The sequence below is a fragment of the Taurulus bubalis genome (assembly GCF_910589615.1).
Source record: "Taurulus bubalis genome assembly, chromosome: 18".
NCBI classification, from domain to species: Eukaryota; Metazoa; Chordata; class Actinopteri; order Perciformes; family Cottidae; genus Taurulus; species Taurulus bubalis.
Window position 1 is genome coordinate 9787990 of NC_136606.1, and position 16292 is coordinate 9804281.

A 16292-nucleotide genomic window follows, 5' to 3' on the forward strand; every position below is an offset into this window, starting at 1 on the left:
AGAGACTTCACAATTATAATTTGGAACTTAGAAATGCAAGACAGGCCTTCTTCTCTGACATCATAACCAAAAACAAAAACAATACACGCTTGCTACCGTCGACAGGCTAACAAACCCTCCGGTGTCGATAACGGCTACGCTCCAATCCACCTGGGCATGCAATCAATTTGCCTCCTATTTTGCTGATATAATTCAGAGAATTAGACAAGCAGTCGGTGGCTCCACACCAACCACAGGATATGTGTTGTCCCCATCTTTAAATAGCATCCATTCAAATATCATGACACAATTTCACTCAATCAACCAAAGAAGCCTAGAAGACATTATACAACATCTGAACACATCCTCATGCTGCTTGGATATTCTACCAACACTCTTTTTCAAAAATATTTCACACTGCATGACCGCTGATCTTTTACAAATTGTAAACACATCCCTTCTCTCAGGTGTTTTCCCACAAGCCCTAAAAACTGCAGTTATTAAACCACTTCTAAAGAAGGCTAGTTTAGACCCCGAAATATTGAAAAACTATAGACCAATATCAAACCTCCCATTCTGAAGTAAAATAATGGAAAAGGCGTTTTTTCAACAGCTGAACAACTTCTTGGCTGAAAATAACTGTTTTGATGTCTTCCAGTCCGGCTTTCGTCAGCACCACAGTACTGAAACTGCTCTTGTTAAGGTTTTCAACGACATCCACTTAAACACAGACAGTGGCAGAACTTCAGTCTTAGTATTACTGGATCTGAGTGCTGCATTCGACACGGTTGATCATGACATACTACTAGACAGACTGAAAGTCTGGGTAGGACTCTCTGGCGCAGCACTTAACTGGTTTGAATCCTACTTGAAGGACCGACAATACTTTGTGTCGGTAGCTAATTACACATCAGAGCTGACTAGGATGACATGTGGTGTTCCCCAAGGTTCAATACTGGGGCCTCTTCTGTTCAACATCTACATGCTTCCACTGGCTCAGATTATGAAAAACAACAATGTGTGTTATCATTGTTATGCAGATGACACACAACTCTGCATAACTATATCACCAGGGGACTATAGTCCCATAGAAGGGCTGGCTAAATACATTGAAGAAATCAATAACTGGATGTGCCAGAATTTTCTTCAATTAAAACAAGATAAAACAGAAGTAATTGTTTTTGGTCCCAAGGACGAACGATTAAAAGTCAGCGCTCAGCTTCAATCACTAATGTTAAAAACCTCAAACCAAGCCAGAAATCTAGGTGTAGTTATGGATTCAGACCTCAACCTGAACAGCCATATCAAGACAATTACAAAATCAGCCTACTATCACCTGAAGAATATATCAAGGGTTTGAGGACTTATGTCTCAACAGGATCTGGAGAAACTTGTCCATGCATTTATCTTCAGTAGACTTGACTACTGTAACGGTGTGTTCACAGGCCTCTGTAAAAAGTCAATCAGGAAGCTGCAGCTGATTCAGAACGCTGCAGCTCGAGTCCTCACTAAGACCAGGAAAGTGGATCACATCACTCCAGTTCTGAGGTCTTTGCACTGGCTCCCTGTCAAACAAAGAATTGACTTTAAAATCCTGCTGCTGGTTTATACAGCACTATATGGTTTAGGGCCTTAGTATGTTTGTGATCTGCTGCTACCTCATGAACCATCCCGGCCCCTCAGGTCGTCTGGGACGAGTCTACTTTCTGTTCCAAGAGTCAGAACTAAACATGGAGAAACAGCGTTCAGCTTTTCTGCTCCACACATCTGGAAGAAGGTCCCTGAAAGCTGCAGGTCTGCTGAGACCCTCAGCTCCTTTAAGTCCAGTTTGCTGCTGCCTTTAACTGGACCAGATTCAATTACTGCATCTCACTACTGCATTTTATTTCTTAAACTGCACTGCAACTTTTATTCAACTTTTATTTTTTATTTTACTTTTTCAACTTTTATTTTGCTTTTTGACTGTTTTAATGTTTTCTTAACTGTTTTTAAATCTGCATTATGTTTTGATGCTTTTAATGGTTTTATGTGAAGCACTTTGAATCGCCTTGTTGTTGAAATGTGCTATACAAATAAACTTGCCTTGCCTTGTCTCGCCTAAAGCGGTGTGGTTATTGTCCGTGGTAAAATAGGTAAGGCAAGGTTGTGACAGTGTATTCAAAAGCATTTACATTTTTTCTTCTTCTTCATTTAGCAAAAGTATAGAAATTTCCAAAAATGAAAGTTGTTGTATGTACATTAACTGATTGTATTTGGTGCCCTGAGTGTCGCCTCGGAGGCTGAGCTTCTGCTCAGGTTTCTGAAAAATCCACCAATCCCGCCTCGTCCACTATGATTGGCAGATTTTATTCTTAACATAATCCCAACCACGACGCCTCTCTGACCTTCTCTTCTCAAATTCGACGACAAAAAAATAAGATTATTGTATAACACAACACAGCATTACCCATTATTATAACTATTCTACGTGGCTGTTTTAATTTACTGTAGTGTAACATCAACCTCTTGCTTGCGGTCACAGTAGATCCTGGGAGACCAAACTGAGGATACCAAACTCCTTTTAAAACATGCAGCAACGCATGTGCGCATGCGGGGGTCAGGGTTGACAGTCTCCACACAGTCGTGGAAGGAGTGCGGCGGCGGCTAAGCTAACTGCAACCACCGCAACTAGCTACATGTGGAGGGTAAAACGGGAGGCATCCCTGACCCTAACTCTGTCAATATCCCTCCTTTTTTACACAAAATAACTCTAAAGTTCAGCCTCATCGAAAATAAGGGATATTATCTATTTACAATGAAAGGGTGAGTGTAAGCTTTTGAGTCACGGATAAGTAGCTTAGCACGAGTAAAGTTTTTCATTTTTTTTTCTCTCTAATGGGAGGCGGGGAGGAGACGGAGAGGCTAGCTAGCTTGCTAAGCTACTTTAATTTACGTGTATGGCAAACAAAATACGACGGACAGCCCTGTGACCGAAACTGTTCTGTCACGTAAATGCTCGTTAATTTAAGCCGTGTATCGGTTCGTTTATGTCGGGTTACTCAAAACTAAGTCCTAGCTAGCTGCTACTGGGGAGCTGAGTCAGAAAACACCACTTTGCTAAGTTAAGCTAAATAGGCAGATTCTGGATCTGTGATACTTCGCTTCTTAGTCGACAACTGGACTTCACTTGTGGTTTCTCAGCCAAGTCGGTGAACAAAGTTACTGAACAAGTTGCAGGCACTGTGAGCTCATGTCGGTCGGTTACCGCGATAACGTGATACCGACATCAGCTTCAGAGTCTGCTCCAGTTTACTTCGTGTAAATGTCAAAGTGACACACGAGCGCTGGTGCTGGACGTCGTAATATGTCTGGTTGCGGATTTGGTGCTCGGATAGCACGAGAGCTGTTAACGCTGAAGTACGTTTAACTAATACATTTCAGATAGGATTTAGGAGACTTTACTGTTAGAAGTTTGCACGGATGCTGGCACTGCATATATTGATGAGCAGGACACGTGACCAACAGCTGTTTTTAGGATGTGTTGTCTCCTATAAATACCAGTGAACCCCTCAATGATAAACACTGGAGGGTTGACACTAACACACATCCTTTGGTTATCCTGTCTATTGATTTTAGCAGGTGCCTTCATTTCTTAGTGAATATAAAGCATGTATATCCACATCATTAGCTTTTTTTAAGTGATTTAGGTAGATTGTGTCTGTCACCAGGAGTAATGTGTGACAATTATGTCAGTGGAAAAGCTGGTTTGATTTTACTATGGGGGATTAATTTCCCCCAGCTTTGATAAACCCGGTAATGTTCAGCAGTTTGTTTGAATTATCTAAATGGCCTAATCTGCTGTTGATCGACTAAAGTACTCTAATAATCGTTTCAAATGTACCATTCACTTTGTCAAAGCAACTGCATTTAAGTAATTAGAGAAAAAAAAAAGTCAAGCATTTGATAGTATACAGCTGGATCTCAAAGTTACAGAATGCATTTGAGTCACAATAATGTACTTGTCGCCAGCCAATTGACCGTTTTGCTATTGTTTCAGTAGCCGGATCGAGCTGGGGGATGTTACGCCCCACAACATAAAGCAGCTGAAACGTCTGAACCAGGTCATCTTCCCTGTCAGCTACAATGACAAGTTTTACAAAGATGTACTGGAAGTTGGAGAGCTTGCAAAGCTAGGTAAGAAACATCACTCGTGTATTTTCAAATAACCTAACTTTTTGTTTTTCAAAGCATGAACTTAATGCAGTTCTGGTAATAGTGAGAGACTAGAAGGGGAAGTCACTGTCATGATTCTGTCTTTGGTCAGTGAAATGTAGAAGATTACACTACTTACTACATGGATGAAAACCATTCTTCCTTAACTGCTTGGGTCCATACATGGGCTAAACAAAGTCCTTCAAAGAGTCATTTATAGACCTAATCAAATGATGTTGTCATGAAAACCTTAAATTTCCCCTATTCTCTGCAGTCTAGCAATCATCGGCTCTTCAGTTAGAAGGAACTAAAGATTCCCTGGTGACGTTTTAGTACTCTTTGTTTTGCAGCATACTTCAATGACATTGCAGTGGGTGCTGTGTGCTGCAGAGTGGACCACTCTCAGAACCAGAAGAGACTGTACATCATGACGCTGGGCTGTCTAGCACCCTACCGTAGACTTGGAATTGGTAAAGAGCTCTGCATTTCTAGAAGACTCTGCAGTGCACCGTGTGATCTTATGCGTTGTTTCTCCAACTTTGCCTTTGTCGCTTTTGTCTTTCCAGGTACAAAGATGCTGAATCATGTGCTAAACATCTGTGAGAAGGATGGCACTTTTGACAACATTTACCTGTGAGTGTTTATTTGCAGAAGTTGTATGAGAGGCCATTGTAGCTTCAGTGGATTTAGTTAGCATACATTATTGTAATATTGTTTTACTGAAACTGAAAGAAGTGACTGCTTATTTCAGCCGTAGCAAAAACAAATACTTTCATTCCATTGTTTCTCGTTGAGCAAACCGTCAAACTGTACTACCACTAACTAAATTTCTCCTTTCCCTTTCCACAGTCATGTGCAGATCAGCAATGAGTCAGCCATTCACTTTTACCAGAAGTTTGGCTTTGAGATCATCGAAACAAAAAAGAATTACTACAAGAGGATAGAGCCCGCAGATGCCCATGTGTTGCAGAAGAGTCTGCGCAGCCCATGTGCGCCGCCCACTGGAGAGCTTCAGAAGGCAGAGTAGGGGCACAGCGTTTGGAAAGCACAGTTGTGCCAGCCTCCACAGAAACAGAACTGTGACAAATGCCCCAGGGTCGACACATCCAACACTTTCTTCAAAGGACGCAAAAAGAGAAAACAAATTTAAAGTACAAAAAAATGCTGCATTTATTTTGCAATGGGGTCCCCTTTTGATTTTTGCATATTTTATTTCTCCGTGTCCTCATACAGATAATTGAAAACGAAAAAAAAGCTCAGTATTCAAAAGTGCGCCTATTGACAAAGTTGACAACTTGGACAGTTTTAGACTTGGTGAAGGGGGTTAGGGTGTGGTGTTTGCAAATCATTCTGTTTGTGTTTGAGTTGTTTTTATGCGGTTATAAGGCTAATGGGGACATATCTTTACTGTTGAGCAAAAGAAAACAGTTGGTTAGAAGCTGTAAAAGTGTTTGAAAGACCATCACTGACACAAGTACCAGCTTGTCAGCTTGGAGTGACGCTTTGAGCTGTTACGTGGAACAGTCACAACTCTATTCCCTCACCACCTGAACCTTGGGAATTATGGGAAATGAGTCTGACCAGCTTGTTGGTATGTCATGACCAGAGGGGGGAAAGCAGAAATGTATCCCCTCGGTTCGGGTGTAAAGAATGCTGAACGGTTTTGAGATGGCAGGAAGACTTTGTCACCAGTCATAATTTCTGAATAACTTTATTTTCCAACCTGTTAATTTAATTCCCCTTCAACTGTAATTTTTATTTTTTACATTGAAATGGCAAATGGTTCAGAGCTTCTCCTGGGTTTACTACCAAGAGTGAAAACATTAAAGAATGAGAGAAACAAATTAAATATTGTATTGAATGTGTTTCTGAGATGGGCACTCCACATAGTCTTGATGTTTCAACTAAACTGTCCGTCTGTTTGGGATTGGATTTGGGCATTATTTACACTAGTATAATGAAGGTGTGTGTGTGAGGATATGTCTCTAAACACATGGAAGTGTTTTGAGACATCTTACCTTAAACACCTTTCAGACTTGGTCTTCTACAACTATCTGTCTGTCAGCTTCTGTTAAACACACCATTGTGTTTTGAAGCTTGCCTGATAGTTTGGCAGTTTTGGTAAATTCTCTCTAACACTGTTTTACCCAGAGGAAGCTCTGTCCCCTCTGCATGCAAGGAGAGTTGTGTCCTGTCCACTGTAGTATAAGCATGTTTTTCCTTTCTTTGAAGAATTTTATCTTTTCTGGAGCTCTATATTGTAAGACTTTTTAACGTCTAAATAAAGGAATTACTATTTGCAGTAAATGTTTTACTAATTGTCTTCCGTATTCTTCTGCATTATTAGCTAAATGCACATAATAAAACATACTGCAAAGAAAAATGTATAACAAATATGTCCCGTCATGATTGGCTGAAAATGCCAACATCTTTAATGCTATTGGCTCTCAGCACCTCATGGGCCCGCCCCTTTCTGCACCATGTTAGGTGTAGCTAGATTGTTTTGAGAAATGAGTTGAGTTAAATGCTTTGCTAGCCACCAGTTAGCCTTCAATCTACTCTCAGCGACAGACAGTCTCAAAAATGCTGAGGCTTGAGGTTAGTGGAAACTACCCGCCATTAGCAGCCTTTTACCAGCACAGACGCAAAGAAATACGCCAGTTATTTGCTTTATAATTATATCGGTAACGGTATAGTAAGCTAGCTATTAGCCAGTTAGCTAACAGACAGATAGCTTAATAGGTAATTGCTCAGGTTGCTAGTTTCTTGCTGGTTAACGTTACTGTTACGGACAGTAATTCGACTTTCGCTTGCTGTCAACAAGATAAACCACGACTCCCAACTGTATGCAATTCGTGAAACAGGCTGTAATAGCAGGCACATTAGTCTAGGTTAGCTGTAAAGCTAGGTTAATCAACACCAACTTGTTAGCGTCTAGTTGTGAAAAGCTCAGTGTAGTTTAACAATGTCCTATACCTAAAACAACATCACTGCTGGATTAATGCATCTAAATGATTTTCTTTGGTGTGATACAGTCTGGTGTCATCATACTTATGTATACTCTGTCTGGATGTTTTATGTTTTCATTGCAGGACTTTCACGGGAGGGATTTAAGGTCCAACTGTTAAATGTGTTGACTGGTTCCTTATCAAACAGGCAACTGTTCAGACAGGATGCCAGAGATGACTGAAACTCAAACACCTGGTCGTAAACCCAAGTGAGGATGTTTGAGATATCTGCTGTCTATTGCTGTTCTAACCAAAATATCAGTAGAGGCACTTGGATAAATATTTACATGATTGGAATACTAATGTAAATACTTTTTTTGCAGAAAGAAGAAAAACAAAGAATCTCACAATGCAGGTGAAATAATATATCCTGTTATGCTTCTGTTCAGACTTCGCTGCTTTGTGGATGGTTTCTTTAACTAGTGGTCACTATAAATTATAACTGTAACTGGACATTAAAGTATAGTCTCTTCTCTATATAGTTGAGAGACACAGAAAAGAGAAGATTAATACTGGGATTAACCGCATTGGTAATCTACTACCCTGTTCCAAAGCACTTAAACAGGTAAGAGACAATATGGCATTACTGTTTTGCGTTATCAGTATAATATTATGGTCAAATGCGTTTCTGCACAAGCCAGTGAACTGTGTTATATTTAATATCCCCTCATCTTAGAGTAAAAACATGATCTTGGATCAGGCCTTTCGTTACATCACTGAACTGAAGAAACAAAATGATACGTTGCTTCTGGAAGGAGGAGATAAAGTCCAAGGTGAAGTTTAATAATTGTACACATCTTGTTGTTTTTACAACAGTGCACACTTTGATTTGCTCATAGTTTTTATTTATACTTGGAAGTTATAGTGTTACTGTACAGTATGTGCATTTAGATGTATTGGCGTAAGTATACTTGATTGATAATATGTGTGCTTGGTCTGTGTGCAGCTGAGGAGATCCGTCGGCTGCGGCGTCAGATGGAGGAGCTGAGGAGGGAGAGTGCTCAGTACATCGACCTCCTTAAAGCCCATGATATTAACATTTTAGAAGACCCCACTATTCACTGGAAGGGCAAACAGCGTTGCACCAAGGTAGCAAAGGTGACCCCTACTCACCAACTCCCAAAAGGGATCGTCGTCTACACCAATGGCATTGTAAAGTGCCCAGCAGGGAAGGAGACTAGCCCAACAATACAGCCTTCTAAATCATTAATTCTTCAGGCACCGTCTGAGGTCGGTGCCAGGTTGAGAGTTAATGGAGCCCTGTTGCAAGTTAATACTTCTTCTTCCACCCCTACACTTCTCCCTGGGTCGACTGCCACACCCAACCAGTCTACAATAGGCCTGAGAATGATAGAGCAGTGTGTGGTCGAGACACCGGCTGCAGCCCCCACTCTGCCACCCTCTGTGTCTTACATCACCCTCCAGATCCCAGCAGCCACCACAACCCTTTCCCAACAACCACAGCCTGCCGCCCCGGTCCCGACCCTCACCATAGCAGCATCTTCAGCGCCACAGCTCCCCACTGAAAGCCCTGTGCAGCCCTTGTCCAATCTGACCACACTCACCCAGGCTATAGCCACATCCAGATCAGCAACCTCAGAGGTTTGTTCTTGGGCCCCACAGGACACTGCCTTGAGGACTGTAAGTTACACTGCTATCCACAACAGCCAAGCCCTTCTTAGGGCTGGGGCGGCAGGCAGCACACAGACGACCTGGACAACGCTGCAGATGGCAGGAAACACAGTGCAACCAGTCTGCCAGAGTCTCCCCGCCCCAGAGATCATCAACACCACCCAGACTGTCCAGCAGGTGACTGTGTGTCCAATGGGCAACAAACCTTCTGTTCAGCCCATTCAAATACAGATGCAACCACATGTGCCTGTACAGCAAGCACCAATTACAGCACACATTCAAGCACAGCCCTTTCAGAGATCACCCCAGCTAAGGCCAGCAATCCTGAACCAGGTAAAGCCTCAGCCCGTTCTAGCCCCCCAACCACAGTGTGCTGTTCTCTCCCAGTCAGCCATAGTGCCCCAGCCAGCTGTGGTGGCCCACTCTGCCGTCGTGCCGTCGCAGCCCCAGTCTGCTGTACTTAAATCATTGGTTCCCCATCATCCGACCGCCCTCATACCTCAGCACATCCCTCAGCCGGCCCTGTTGCCCCAGCAACAGGCCACTGTGCTGCCCCTCCTTCAGACCATGCAGGTGCTGCAGGTCAACCCAACTGGAGGGACAGCCTCAGGTGTAACAGCCCAACAGAACACTAACAACCCAAGTGTGGTCATCCTGCAGCAGGCCAGTTCTTGCCCAACCCAGTCAGTTGTAGGGGAGGAAATGACAAATCAGCCACCATGTCAGCATATTGTAATCATCCAGGCACCCAATCAAGTTGCTCCTGCTCCGCAGAATCCTCAGGTTGGCATGGTGCCTGCTGCTGTGCCCACTGCTGTACCTGTCGTGTCCACTCAGATATCCACAACCAGTAGTGCAACATCTGCCACTTCCTTACAGAGTGTTGGGGGAAAGCAACTGGTGCACATTCTCCCACGCCCTGTTCAGCCTCATGTGAACCATCCCCTTCAGGTCACACAGGCCTCCTCTTCCCCACCAGTTCCTCCAGCCCCACAGACTATCACTGTGAATGGCCAGGTGTTTGCTTTGCAGCCCATGAAAACCTCTGACAAGTCCAGTTTTCATGCTGGCCAGAGTACACTCCAACTGGTCCAGCCCACCACCACTGAGGAACCAACTACTAATGTGGCCCTCAACAGTTTAGGTGCACTCAGCAGTCTCAATCAGAGCATCTCTCAGGGCCTTCCACTTACCATTTCTAGCCAGACTAATGGTCAGCTTCCAGCGGCTCCATTATCAGTAGTCCCGCAGAAGCAGTTTCCTGCTCCGGCATCCGGCCCTGGAACCGCACTTGCTCTGCCTGCCCGGCAGCTACAAATCCCTTCTTTCAACCCAGTCAAATCAGGGCTGGTGGGTAATGCCTCGAAGAGTCGAGGAAAGAGGCGTCACACAACTTTGAATACAAAGAGGGCGACAGCTAAAAGGACGAAACCAGCCAAAAAGAAAGGGCCACCTGTCGTTGCTGTTTCAGCCAAGCCTGTGGTAGCTGCAGGAGAAGGTCAGACTGTTCAAGTTTCAGTATCTGAAGTTTTACAGTCCTCGACAGTAAAAGTCATAGACATCCTCCCTACTAGTACCACAGCTGTCACAACAACAGATTGCAGTGAAGCTGTTGGGAATATCACCTCTACACAAAACACTCAGATAATGATTGTGTGTAGTTCATCTAGTGAGTCACCTGTATTTAGGCAATCCCATCCACAGAGCAAAAGCTCCGTCAGTGCAACTCGGTCTGATGTTGTGCTCAGTAACACTAGTGGTGTGGCGACTGCAGTTACAACTGTCAATGCCACATCGGTCAAGCCAACAGTTAGTGCAGCTATGGCCATTGAGAGTAAACCATCCATAGTTTCTGGCAACAACTCGACTTTAACCAAACTCTTAGTTCCAGAGGTTAAACAGCCACCCACTAGTTCAGCAACTAGCACAACACAAAGTAAGTCGGCTGCCACCACTTCTGTTTCTAAACAGAGCAAATCTGTGGTCAGTTCTGAAGGTGCCACTGAGCCTCTGTACACTCCCACCACTGTTTCTACCGCATGCCTGACTCCAGTCTGCACCAGCAGTATCCCAGCAACTGCACCAGTATCTTTAAATCAGTCTACCCAAACAACTTCAGTATGTCGTCCCCACCAGGTATCTAATACCCAAGATCCTCTGCCCTGTAATAAACCACAGTCGCAGCCCACTACTTTACCCTTGGTGTCCACAACTTTGGCGCTCTCATCACCTGCAGCAACTTTTTCTGCAGCCCACAGCTCTGTTACAGCTCCTACAACAAGCTCAGAGTTTAGGAAAAGGGTAACTACCAGTAGAGCTCCAACACAACAGACTAATGTGAATATTCCCCACCCATCACCCTGTCACTCTGCTGAAATCAAACCACCTCAGCCTTCTCGAAGAGATGGTGAGTCTCAGGTAGAGAGACACTCCACAGCAGCAGAGAAAGACAGCTTGGTGGTGGCAACTTCTGGCACTCCCTCTAGAAAGGATCTTGCCCCATCTCAACAGGTGTACACTAACCTTGACGATCAAACTATAGAGCACCCTATGACATCAAGCAGACAGACAGATTCTCCAATGTCTTCAGGGGCTGGTGGAGGCAGAGGGTTCTCTGTGGCATCCATGCTTCCCCAAGGCCACACTATAAGTGCGTCTTCTGGCTCCTTTGGAACATTTACATTCACATCTGAGCAGGCAGAAATGCTGGCCTTGGCCATGCTAGAACAGGACAGTCCAGGAAGGCGGAGTGGAAGCTGCTCTGGCAACACTGCTTCAACAAACCCCACCGCAGCCACATGGGAGCACCCAAAAACCCCAATGGTGTCAAACAGTAAAGAAAGGGGCTCAACTGGACAGCAGGCAAAAGTGTCTAAACCCACGGACACAGTAACAGTTAAACCTGTCCAGGTATCTGTCAGAGGACAGGCTGGGGAGGGGTCCAATGGAAGCAGACATCCACAAAACATGTCATACTCCCAGTCTCAGTCTCTCTCCCAGGTCCAGCCTCAGAGCTCATCCCAGAGCGGCACCGTGGCTAGCCTCAGCGTCAACAACCTGATCAGGCCCAGCTCCAGTCAGCAACCTTACCCTGGCCCTCCCAGCCTGGCTGTCCAACAGGGCTCAGTTCCCTCACCGGTAGGGAGCTCAGCCCACATATCCCAACCCCAAAACAACACCCTCTCCCCCTGCTCAGGTGCAGCTCAACTGAACGAGTACACCCCCTTAAAGACTGCGTTAATGAGGGCTCAGGCTGGAGTTGGTGTGGGTGAGCGACAAGTGAAGATAATCTCCAAACGGCAGGCCCAGGAAGAGGTGATGCTAAACACAGGAAAACGGCCCAAGCCTTGCCCTCCATCAGCTGCCACTGTTAGCCATATGGACCTGAAAGCACCGGACCACAGCCAGATGATGGTGGGACAGATGCCTCCCACGTCCTCAGGTGTCATGACGAGGATTAATTCAGAAAGTGGAGGCCCCCTCTTCTCCACAAACTCTTTCATGAGCCCAGTAGTTCGACCCACAGATGGCCACTGCCTTCCTCAAGGAACCCTTGAGCAGAACCAGCCAGGTGTGCTTCATCTGCCCCAGGGTCATCTACAGCATGCTGCAATCCAACCTGGCCAGCACCTGGGAGGAAACCCATACATGAAACAGCAGCAGCAAGAGCAACAGAGGCACCATCTGTATCATTTGCAACACCACCTGACACAGCCTGACCCCGCACAGCGCCACTCGCTACACCAGAGGGCGCTTCAGCAGCAGCAGCAGCAGGAACAGCAACAGCAACAACAGCAACAACAGCAGCAGCAGCAGCAACAGCAGCAGCAGCATGTGCAGAAGAAGCGAGGGCTTGTCAGAGGCAGTCAGACTGGTTCACCTTCTGGCCTGCAACAGAAGCAGCACCACCTGGATAAGTCTGGAGTTCAGCAGCAGCACTCGCATCAACAACAACAACAGACGCAGCATCAACCCCACACGCAGCAGTCGCAGCAGCATCAACAACAGTCTCACCAACAATCACAGCAGCATCAACAGCCACCACAACACCAACAGGCTCATCCCCAACAGCACCAACAGCAAACGCATCAACAGCAGCCACAGACGCAGCAGCAGCATCAACAACACCAACAGCAGCAGCAGCAGTTACAGCAGCAGCAGAGCTCCCACTCCAGACACCAGCAGCATCTACAGCAGCAGATCCAGCAGCAGCAGCAACAGCAGCAGCAGCACTTTAGACACCAGGAGAAAAGTTGTGAAGCCCAAGCAGCGGGATCCAGGGCCCACCACAGCAGCCACCTGGGCCAGCAGGATCACCTCAAGGTTGGTGTTGCATAGATGGAGGATACTATGACAATTTATGAAACTGGAAAGTGAAGTACAGCGGCACCTTCTGGTACTTGGGTTTATCTTGTCTATGTATCTTTTTATTCAACTGACATTGTCAGTTCTAAATCATTTGATGATACATTTAATAAACAAGTAATTGTGGGACCAACCAATCAACAGAGTTCTGAATAGATTTTCATTTACCCTTTAAACCACATCAGACATCAACTGTTAATTAATGAATTAATTGCAACTTAATTGAAATATGTGGCTGGACTACTGTGTGTACTAAACACTAGGAACTTGTGAGGATCATTTGTAATAACGTTGGGTATTTAATTATGATGACAATGATTTTATTATCACAACCTCATATGTGTGACATTTCTGTCAGTGCAGTCAAATGAGTTTGAGAACTGGTATGCTAGTATTTTACAAAGAGCCAGTTGCAGCAAACTACCACAGCAGACCACATTTACACTGCCACAGCGAAAAATAATCAGAAAAACAAAATGCTTTCCTAGGAGCTTTCCTGGGCCATGCAGTGAAAAGGCATCCCTTCCCCCATAGTCGCAGTTAAGAGAGAGATATTTGTGAAACACAATTATTTATGTCTTGCCAGTTAGTATATGATATTACATGTGTGTGTATATATATAAATGTGTTTGAGCTGACAGGAACATAACGTTTGGCCTATTCCTCTCCCTCAGCCTGGTCATGACCATAACGCTATGCAGAGGATGATGAGCACGCAGCTCATCCCTCCTCCCAGCAATCCTGTGTCCCGGTCGTCGGACCTGGCCTGCACTCCGTCACGGCAGGAACGTCACCGTGTTTCCAGCTACTCTGCGGAGGCGCTCATCGGTAAAAGTTCCACCAGTGGTGAACAGCAACAGCGCATGAGTCTCCACCTTCAGCCTGGCCGCGGTGCCACACAGGAGCAGCCAGACCTCCGCGGTTATCTGGACACATCGCGAGGGAAGGCCGGCATTGCAATTGCACACAACCCACAGAATCGCTTGCCCTCTGACCATCCTGGATCTGCTGATGTTCAGCGGGTCTCAGAGTGTCCGCCATTCAAGACCATGGGAGGAGGAGTGCATCAACTCGGGGGCTTTGAAGCTCAGGTGTCCCGTGGGAGTGACATGGTCCCCAAGTCAGTGCCGTCCTCCCAGAGGGGCCTTCAGGGGCAGCAGCAAGGCGGGTTCAGGATGGGTGTTGGCCTTCCACCAGATGGCCGTAACCGCTACAGTGCAGCTCATCCCGGCTCACAGGGAGTACAAGTTGGCCTCTCCCGGGAGCAGGAAGGTTGTCACCAGAGTTTCATGCAAAGCCTTCTTTCACCCCACCTGCCTGAGCAGAGCAACCACCAGCGAGCTGTGCAGTGCTGTCCCCCAGTCAGCATGGAGTACGGCTGTCTGCCTGGAAGCTCCTCAGGAGACCTACAGGCCAAGGCCTCCAGCCCCAGTGGGCCCCAGACACAGAAGGCCCCAGCTATGCGGCTTGGAGAGGGCAACAAGGGCCATATTTCTCAGGTCAGCAGTAATATGCATGGAGGCCCAGGTGTACGCACAGGTCTCCCCCACCCTCTAACCCCACACGGCAGCTCTGAGCCTGGCCGCTCCTCGGCCCCCTCCAGGCCCCCCACTGCTGTAAGCCAGCATGCTCGCCACATCGCCCGAGATACTCAGGCCACCAAGCTGAGGCCTGGTGACCGTCCTCGATCGGGTACTCTGAGGCAGAGCAACCCCTTTGAGCCTGAGGGCCACCTTCCTCTGCCGTCAGGTGGAGGGGTGCTGCTGAGCAGACCACAGTCTGGAGGAGAGGCACGACGCAGCACTATCGTTCGCTTTATGGCAGATACTGCTCAGATTCCTAGCGACAACAACCTCGTTCCTGACCAACACTTAACACAAAACTTTGGGTTCCCCTTTATTCCAGAGGGAGGGATGAATCCTCCACCTCCCATCAATGCTAACTCTACTTTCATCCCTCCAGTCAGTCAGCCCAACTCCTCCCGTACGCCGTCCCTTCTGCCCGTGGAGCCCCAAAACACTTTACCCTCCTTCTACCCTTCTTATTCTCCAGCTGCTCACCCAAGCCTTCCCAGCGACGTCACCCTCCAGTACTTTCCCAACCAAATGTTTACCAGCCCAAGTGCCGACAAGGGCAGCGCTCCTCCTCTTAATAACCGCTTCGGCTCCATCCTTTCCCCACCTCGCCCTGTGGGGTTTGGCCAGGCCAGCTTCCCCTTGCTTCCAGATATGCCCCCTATGCCCATTGCCAACTCATCTGGAATCACCCCCCACATATCCAACTTCAGCCTCACCTCCCTGTTCCCCGAGATCGCCACCGGCATGCCCACTGATGGTTCGGCCATGCCAATGTCCCCCCTGCTGTCTCTCTCCAACACCTCGGCTGCCGACTCTGGCAAGCAGCCCAACCGTCCTGCCCACAACATCAGCCACATTCTGGGCCATGACGGCAGCTCGGCCGTGTGAGGAGGTCCTGCTGCATTTTGATGAACTTGATATAAAAGTGGTGGTGAAGCACCTGATGACGGTTTCTTGGTATGACACCATGTCTGTCCGATTGTTTACATGGTCACAGTTTCAATCTCAGATTTGTTCCTTCTGGCATATGTATGTCAATGTTATAATTTGTAATATTTCCAAAATCATTTGAATTGAAGGGGACATGAAAATATATTTCTTTGAAGCTCTTTGTTGGTTAAACCAACTGTTTGGTAGTTAAACTAAATTATGTTTAGAGCTTGAATTCAATGTGTTGTGGGTCAAGAAACCTGCAGTTACCTACCAATGTAATTTACTAATTTATATCAGGTTGTATTGTACAGAATCTGTTTTTTTTTCCAAGAGCTATTTTGTAAATACCAGTGTTTCATATCAGAATTGTTAGATTATGTATGTATTTGTAAATACAAAATTGATTAATAAAGTTTATAAGGAGACATTTGTATCTGCTGCCAACTAAAGAAGTGTGTTTCTTTCTCCACTAGATGGCACTTTAACTCAGTCAAATAGTTCTTTGTAGTGCTGTTTTTTTTATTTTGTAATCCACCAGCAGGAGAAACAAAGATTAGTGGTGACTTTACTTCAACACGAATGGATTTAAAACATAGTTGCCACATCT

General features: G+C 45.9%; 2 protein-coding genes across 2 annotated transcripts; both read left to right on the forward strand.

The window, feature by feature from the left end:
• Positions 1 to 2618: 2618 nt before the first annotated feature.
• Positions 2619 to 6471, forward strand: naa50 (N-alpha-acetyltransferase 50, NatE catalytic subunit). Its single transcript, XM_079234020.1, has 5 exons — positions 2619 to 2781; positions 4016 to 4152; positions 4521 to 4640; positions 4737 to 4803; positions 5020 to 6471. The coding sequence occupies exons 1-5, from the start codon at positions 2774 to 2776 to the stop codon at positions 5195 to 5197; spliced, it is 510 nt and encodes a 169-aa protein (XP_079090146.1). The 5' UTR covers positions 2619 to 2773; the 3' UTR covers positions 5198 to 6471.
• An 872-nt stretch (positions 6472 to 7343) lies between these two features.
• usf3 (upstream transcription factor family member 3) lies at positions 7344 to 16112 on the forward strand (the record flags this gene model as incomplete). Its single annotated transcript, XM_079234442.1, has 6 exons — positions 7344 to 7387; positions 7502 to 7533; positions 7661 to 7743; positions 7855 to 7951; positions 8125 to 13133; positions 13850 to 16112. The coding sequence occupies 6 exons, from the start codon at positions 7344 to 7346 to the stop codon at positions 15638 to 15640; spliced, it is 7056 nt and encodes a 2351-aa protein (XP_079090568.1). The 3' UTR covers positions 15641 to 16112.
• Between the last annotated feature and the right edge of the window lie 180 nt (positions 16113 to 16292).

Excerpts from the sequence above, each read along its gene's own strand:
- naa50 (XM_079234020.1), top strand. Across the intron at positions 4,153-4,520 it reads TGGAGAGCTTGCAAAGCTAG|CATACTTCAATGACATTGCA; the intron begins GTAAGAAACATC and ends TTTGTTTTGCAG. Across the intron at positions 4,641-4,736 it reads CTACCGTAGACTTGGAATTG|GTACAAAGATGCTGAATCAT; the intron begins GTAAAGAGCTCT and ends TTGTCTTTCCAG.